The 8498-nt window shown below is 37.7% G+C and overlaps 1 protein-coding gene across 1 annotated transcript in view; it reads left to right on the forward strand.

Moving 5' to 3' along the window:
* The window catches only part of LOC107187819, a 57799-nt gene extending 57027 nt beyond the window's left edge, over positions 1–772 (forward strand). The window contains 1 exon segment of the mRNA XM_015575996.1: positions 576–772. Within this exon segment, the coding sequence (XP_015431482.1) occupies positions 576–701 (126 nt within the window). The 3' untranslated portion in view covers positions 702–772.
* The last annotated feature ends 7726 nt before the right edge of the window (positions 773–8498 follow it).

The raw sequence follows: 8498 nt of genomic DNA on the forward strand, positions 1-8498 counted from the left end.
TCATGGGCAAAAATATGATTGATAAAAATTATTATTTTTATGTAAGTTATTTTGGCCAAGCTAGTGAGTTGAATATTCTTGCTATGAATAATTGTTTTAATTAATTTTCCTGGTATTCATAATACAAGAGGTATACGTGATAATGAATTCAAGATTCCAGTGATGCAATAAATGATGTTATTATTGTAGTGGGTTGTTCGGAAAATTCGTAACGTCTTTAAGGGCAGAGTTAGAATCTACATTTTTCAATTCAAATCATATTTTTATTTACAACCTGTTTCACGATCCTTTTCATTTTTCAGTTAATTGTATTAATGCACAACTTTGATCGTTGTGATCACATCGTATAAAATTTATGTAAAACCTGATATAACGAATATATTCCTTTGGAGTCATGTTTTTTCTGTGCTCGCAACATTCTGAATCTCAGCTGGGTCTAAAGCAAAAAACGAAATCTTTTTCAAACGATCTTTAATTTTCCTCTCGAATATCTTGTTACTCGTGGACAGTGTAACGATTGTAATTGCATCGTACAGAATGGTGAACAGTGAACTAAAAGGATTCGAATGTTTCAGGTCCTTGTTAATTTCTCGGAGGAAATGGACACCGAGGAGGACGGTTCGATTTACACCCAGGGCACTAGCAACAACGTCTCGAACCTCTACTCCAGCAGGGACACCATACACATGGAAACGTTCTGATTGTGTCCCGCGAGCGTAGATTCGAGTTTACCATTCGATCGATTCTTACCGCACTTTCCAGTCGTACTTAATTCAAGCCTCACACGATATCAAAAAAAAATTATCGTTTTTTGGCGTATAGATCGCGCAGTAGCTTCTATGATAGCTGCGTTTCTTTCTTTCTAACGCCACGTTGACGCACGATGGGGGCCTTGATACTGCCTATCGGTTCAACAAACCAGTGCTCACTACTTTTAACAATTAATAATTTTTCATATTTTGTCGGAATACAGAGATGTTTATTGCGAGTTTTTACCAACGTTTGACGTTCAACGCGAAAAGAATTGATATGTGAACTGTGCAATCTATTGGGTCGGTGGGAAAGTAATATCGTTTTTCAATTTTTCTAATTGGAGAATTTCAGGTCAGGGACAAATTTCTAAGTTTAGCGACAGGTCAGTGTTGGTAGTGAAGAGGTGTAATCGGTGGGAAAGTAATATCGTTTTTCAATTTTTCTAATGGGAACAATTTCAGGTCAGGGACAAATTTCTAAGTTTAGCGACAGGTCAGTGTTGGTAGTGAAGAGGTGTGTGATCGTAAAACACTTAATTCGTACCATAGTCCGGATTAAGCTTTTGTGGAGATTAGATGTGTTATACTGTAAAGTTCATTTTGAACGTCTTATGTTATCTATAACAATTATAAAAACTGTATGAATGCAGATAGCTGAATGAAAAATATTTGTGATGTATTTGTAGCAAATACAAGGATTGAATTTTTCCAGAATGTTCAGTAGATCATGGGACAATCGAGAAACAGATGGTGTTCGCAGAAACAAATCGAAAGTGTAGGATAAAATTTGTCCATAGAAATCTGTGTTTACGACGATATGACTGGCTAATGAGTCTGTCTACTACTTACTACTTCTACTTGTTCGAAGCATTTATAGTACCGTAGTACTATTTACTTTCCATAGTTATTATTATATCTTAATTTTTAGTGTACATCAAATTATCCTGGAAAATAATTTGTTACATTATAAACATGAATACAAACTTGATTTTCCCAAGGATAAAAGCTTGTATAAACAAATATTATTATTGTTCTATTTCTGCACATTGAAGTGCATTCTCAGTTGCAATAATATATACTGGACATCCCGTATAACTGTTAAGATTTACAGTTTGATAATCAGATCAATGTCGTCGTTGACCTATGTCGATGTAGTAAACGAAATAATTGCTAGAAATCTATGGCCTACCTACTGAGAAATTGCAAAAGACTTTAATACTAGAACTACCAGCGTTGAATGTATAATAAAATAAATTGTATAATACACAATACAAGGCGATAGAATATTGTGTAATGTGAAATTTGTAATAAATTACACGTGAACATAAATTCTGACAAAAGGATCTTCTTTCAGTAATTATAAAAGAAGAAATTTGAAATCCGTCATTTTCACAGACTTGGTAGTTCTAGTGTTAGGTCAGACTATGATTACTAGATTGCGGATTTTATGCGTTTACAGCCTGTATGGACCTCTGAAATGCAATAAAAGACAAAACTTCGATCGAATGCAACGAATTCTCCATTTTATTCTTAAATTCAATAAGATACAGTGACTTTACATTTATTTTACTAAATCACGTACCAAATTGCGAATTTTATTTCAAAATTTAAGAAAGTGTTGGAATGGAAAACCGTTAAAAGTGAAGATAATGGGAATACATAACTAAGAATTGCATGAAAATTGTTACACTTAACTATTACTTCAAAAAGGTGTGAATAAATTGTCACTGTACTTAAGGGACGAAAAGAAAATCCTACTTTTGTTCCTGTCTACGTCTATTATTTTATAAACTTTCAGTTTACATAAAAATCCGCAGTCTAATAATCACAATTGTTTTTGTTTCTACAAGCTTAAGAACATTTTCGAAACTCTGCATGGTCACTGAAAAACGACATTATTTTCTCCACGAATCGAATACAGATCGTTCGATCCTCAATCGATACGCGGCACACGGTGCACTAGTATTATTATTTAGAATTTTAATTAAGCGTCGCTGACCGTGTACAAGAGCCACGCGTGGCTTTAATTTCAGGATGCGACTGCTCGTTTCCCCCTCCACCGCCGATTGACACGCGTTCCACCGATAACAGCTCGTTCCGCGGAACGATATGGTCGGGGATTCGCGTAGCAAAAAAACGAAGAAACCGGGTCAGCTGTTCGAAAATTTCCACGTAGTCCCCCAACGATGACACGTAACACTTATCGGAGGCTGCGTGCCGGTTTCCTCGGCGTATTGGGTCGCGCGATGCATCGATTAAATTGTAGGTAACATAGCGTCCGTGAACGCTTCACACGGTCTTATCGTAGCCGATTAGTTAAGGTTTTATTGAACAATGGTTATCGTAAGTTTCGATCATGACTCGAAACGTTGCAAGATGTACGTAATTTAGAGTTCCTTATTAAAGACATTTTCTAAACGGTTTTAATCGGTGTACGTTAATGGATTCTTCATCGTTAATAAAATCTTCCCCATTTTCATTAACGCCCTTAATCGTTGGACTAAACAAGTCATTTTGTTTATCCAAGCAAACATCGGATCCTGGTTACCCTACTTTCTTCCAACGTTAGTTGTGAAGAGTCGAAAGGAAAACGAATTCGTCCAGAAAAAACGTGGTCACCTCGCGTTAATTTTCTCGACGACTATCGTTGGTCAAACGACGACGGTTTTCGCGTGGACGTGACACGTGCTCGTCCATCCTTTTTATGTCCATCGAATTGGAGGATCGTCGACGGACACTCGTCTCTCGCGCCCGTCAACGGTGTCCCCGTCGGAAAGTTTCCGCGCGGGAATCTGCGCGGAGCTAGGCGAGAAATACGCGGCACGAATCGTGTTCACCTCTCCGTGTTTCTTCGATTCGGCGGAAATTTCCGTCGTGGTCAGCGAAATAATCGTGTCGTCGTAAAAAGGAAAAGGAAATGTTTCGGCGTGTTCCTCTGCGAACGTCCACGAGATGGTCTACGGCCGTGGAACCTATTTCCGCGTCGATTTAATCGCCCAGATTCCGACACCAAGTATATATCTTCGATTAAAAGAGGAAATAATGGGAAGTTATTACGCTTATAAATTACGGTGCAAGAAAATTAGAGGAGGGCATGGGAAAGGAGGGATAATAAATTACGGTGCAGGAAAATTGAAGGAGAGTTAGGAAACACTTACACTTCCTACCATTCTGTAGCTACCCAACAGTAACTAGGCTTTCATTTATAGTACGGGAGTGAAAATTTAGAGGGTGTAACAGAAGTGTTGTAGATCCCTGAAATGGATCACTCGTAAGGTGATTTGGAACAAGTTTTTCCTTAGCAAAAATGTTAACGAGATATTAACGAAAAATCCCGACTAATCAGAACGCCAGTCTGCCGGCGGAGAATTCTTTACTACGTTCAGAATTCTCTACACTCTTATTACGATATAAAAGTGAAGAAATTAGTTAATTTATAAATTTGTAAATTTTCCAAAGTTTGCGATGTCTATCGATCGATAGTAATAGATGTGTTTATTCTCGGTAGTTGTAGTGTTAAAAGAACTACTTACCGTTAATCTCCCCCAATAAAATGATTATTCCTTTAACCAAAGCGAACATTCGTGGTTTAAAAATTCTCCCAGCAATGATATGAAACATACAAAACCATTTGTGTTCCTCCTGAATTCGAATATTCTCCAAAATTCATTCTCGATTAAACACATTCTACACTCGTCACGGGAGAGAGAAAACCATGACGGTTGTCAAGCACAGACAGTAAAAGGGACACGGAAATAGTATTCCATTGTAACGCGAAACAGCTGCTGACGGAATCGTTCCTCGATCCTGCTTCTCCTTGTTAACTACCGAACAATAATTCCATCCAACAGGACCAGTCTCATTATTCTTCCGACGTCCACGACCACCCCTTGCCTTTTTTTTATTTATTTATAATGGCAATCATTCGCGGATTTGTCAGCCGTACATACAGTCCCCGTGATATTACTGCTGGGCGGTTTCTTCACGGCCGATAAAGCTCGAATTAATGTTTGTCAGAGAGTTTTCAGTCTCCCTCGGGGGAAACGTTCTGCTGTTCCCAATAAAATCGATCTACCCTCGTCCTTTCGTTGCTCGGTCGTTTCGCGGTTTATTTGCGTATATCGAGGAAAACTTGATATCCGCGTGGGTAACTGGAAGAATTATTGATATCTCGTTCCATTTTCTAATTGTAAATATTTTATTTAAGCGTGAGTTATGATGTGAAAGGGAAGAATTCAGTTATTCTTGTAACTGTTTGTTGGATTTTGGAAGATCGATGGTTTATAGATTGCAGGTGTGTATGAATCAGACATCAGGAGATTAGTGGATACGTTATTCGAATTTATGGCGGGAAATAGAATTTGATTTAATTTGTTAATTGGAGAAGGTTCGTTGTCTTGTCATTTGCATTTGAGCGGGTCTTCGAGTAATTTATTTGGTATGTTAGTTGTTCACCTACAAATTTTCGTACTTGGTGGTATTGTTATGAACATAATACGACCACCCAGTAGACACCAACGTACGGCAGGATGTTTTGTTAACATTTTGCTCGTACTTGTTCGTCCACTGAACTCTAGCACCAAACTGAAATTATACTCTGTAACAAAGCCAATAATAATCGAACGTAACAGAAACATCATTGCCCAAGGAAATAATAAACAGATATTGCACGCGTCTGAAAACGAGATTTCTCGTTTCGGGTTTTCATATTACCTGTGGCCAATGTGTTAATAGAAAATTGGGGAACAAAACAAGATACAGCAATGGAATGGAAGTTGTTGAACGATGGAAATTTAACATGAGAAAAGTGAAGGAACAAGAGAAGATAAAACGGAGGAAGGTATTTAAGTTTCATATCTCATATTGTACAACTTTCATTTGATCAATGATCTTCTGAAGCAAACTAATTTCATTCCTTCTTTAATACTAAACTCATCTCCAATGTACACATAAATATTAACTTAGTTTCAATATTTAGTATCCAGCCTTCATTGTCCATCTCTGATTTACACAAGACTTCTCGAAACAAACAAACTTCCTACATAATACAGAACTCTTCTGGAATTAACACATATACATATATTAAATTCAGCTTCACTGTTTGATACCCAGTGTTTCGTAATACCACTCGGAGAAATTTTCAATTCTTTCCCTCGAACTCTTATTAATGAAACAGCCATTAAGGTTGGCCCGACATTACCGTTCGTCAGACGAATGGAGCCCTAAAGCCTCGGCTAGAATTAGCGAGCATGCTAAGGAGCACTCCGTGCCGAATTGGCTACGTGACGGGACTTTCCTGGCGGAATGGTATCCAGAAAGGAAAGAAACGGGGGACAGGGATTAAGTCCCGTCGATACAGAGGGACACGTTATTACCTTCTTCGTCGGTGCTCTGCTCGCAAGAAGAATAGGGAATTAGACCCGGTTGATCTTGAATTAATCTCCGGGGAAAAGGTCTAAGCGGAGTTTCACGCGGCTGCTGGGATTTAAATGCGAACGAAGACGATTTGTCGCCAATGGATTTTCATTTCTACGATAGCCGGGGCTCGAATATATCGAAGATACTGACGGAGTCAATGTAACTCTTTTAGAACTATAAACGCATACAGAAAATCTTCGTTTAGTGCTCAAAACACGGGACTGTTTTGGAACAGTTATCGTAGAGAGACACCATTTCATAGTTTTCTCATGTTATTAACATATTGATCAGATTTTTCTGTTTGAAATTGGACCAAAGACGATATAATTTGGATCATATTTACGTATATTATGTTGATTAATTAACTCTTCCATTGTTGTTTCTGATATATTACACATGATCCAAATTATATCGTGTTTGGTCTCATTTGAATCAGAAAAATCTCACCAATATTTTAATAAAATTTTTATAACAAAAAAACCAAAGATAAGAATATTTCATCATTGCATTAATGTTGTCTTATCGACATACAGTCTTTTAATCTTTCTACCGTAGTGGGGATGAAGCAGAAGTATTTAACGTAGAGATCTTTCCGATCACTTATCGAGAATTTACTACATTTGGGTTTCGACGAAGTATTCATTGTAGATTGAGAACTATACGCGGGATGGGGCAACAATTTTGTCCACCTGAAATATTTCTGCCATTTTGTAGATAGCTGAAAAGATTTTATTTATGAAAAGAGTACGGCGTCAAGGTTGCTATAACATACCAATAATAATTATTAATATTACGTATGGTACTCAATTCATCATCCAATCGATGAATCGTTAGGTAACACCAGAACAACTACAGTGATCTGAAAGCAAAGACGATCCTACCGATTTCTTATCGTTCAGATGTAACTATCGTGTATGAAACTAACCTACGAGCGACAATTCACGGTGCTCTTTATCGATTGACCGTGCACAAGCGAAGTATAATCGTCGTGGATCGCGGTGGAGTCCCAATGGACTTAAAGTTCAAAGTGTACGTCGCTCTCTTTTGATCGATCACCCTTTTGCGTCGTTTTCCTTTGTCCCCCTTTCCTCCGTCAACAAGAGAGACGACGAAACGCAGTGAATATCGCGAATATGATTGAAAATAATTTCGACGTGAACACGACGATCGACCGAGCTGCATTTTCCGCGCGTTATATAATTAAATTTGAATTGCACGCGTCGCGATCGGCCCCGGAACAATCATCACGTTAAATAACGCCAGGCAGCGCAGCGTATTATCTATTATGAACAGTCGTTATTAATAATTCAGTAAATTGATAATTCAGGGAAATTGTTCAACGATCGCAAAATAAAACGGGGCCATACCGTGTGGAAACTTGCGCTCTAAGCAGCTCGGTAATCAATTGCTAAAATTATAATAATCGCTAAATCGCAACACATCGTGGAATATTATCGTGATTATGAAATCGCGGGGGTTCCAATGTTACCGCCATTATATCGCTGATACGAAGTGTGGCCAAAAGTGCATTGTTATCTTGATGCGATCCTTTTGATAGAGGACACGAAATGACGAAGGAGTTACGAAGGACACGTGGCGTAGATTAACCAAGGGCGTTTCAGACATTATAATACGAAGTAAAGTCGAAAGTAAAAGAAATTTTTAATTATTCTTACAAATAGGTAGTTACATGATTTCGATTGGACATACTGTAGAACGAATGAAGTCAGTGTTAGAAAGACTCTATCGCAGCTAAATTTGAGTAAACGAGCTTAATAAGTTCATCAAGGTTTTTTTTAAGTTTTATCACGTGAAGTTGATGAGTTTGACTTCTGAGAGGCTAATACTTATGGCAGAAGTTGGTTTAAGTGGTAGTAATGTCTACGAATTAATTGACCACCTAAAACGTGAACGTATCTCTATTGGTCCTAAGTTCCATTTAAAAGTGGTGCAACATACAGTGCAAGAATGGCTATACTCAAGAGCTCTCAGTAAATTTTTGAAGGAAGTAAAAAAAATTGAGAGACGAACAATGTAAGTGAAGCTTAGGGGAGATTATGTCAAAAATAGACTATGTATACTTGAGTGTTGTAGATGGTATTAATACCTTGAAAATCATGTCACCCATAATTTCTGAGGGAATACTTAGGTCGAAAGTAAGAGCTCACCTCTATGGTACAATGCTGTATAAAAGCAATTTAGAGATTCATAAATATTAAAATAATAGCATTAAAAAAAAATTAGTCTCACTTTTTCGTACTTTTTTATAGATGTCGGTCTGGTTTCGTCAACGCGTTAGAGGGTCTAATGTCTTAAACGATCGTTACC

The sequence above is a fragment of the Dufourea novaeangliae genome, unplaced genomic scaffold (genome assembly GCF_001272555.1).
Source record: "Dufourea novaeangliae isolate 0120121106 unplaced genomic scaffold, ASM127255v1 scaffold16, whole genome shotgun sequence".
NCBI lineage: Eukaryota > Metazoa > Arthropoda > Insecta > Hymenoptera > Halictidae > Dufourea > Dufourea novaeangliae.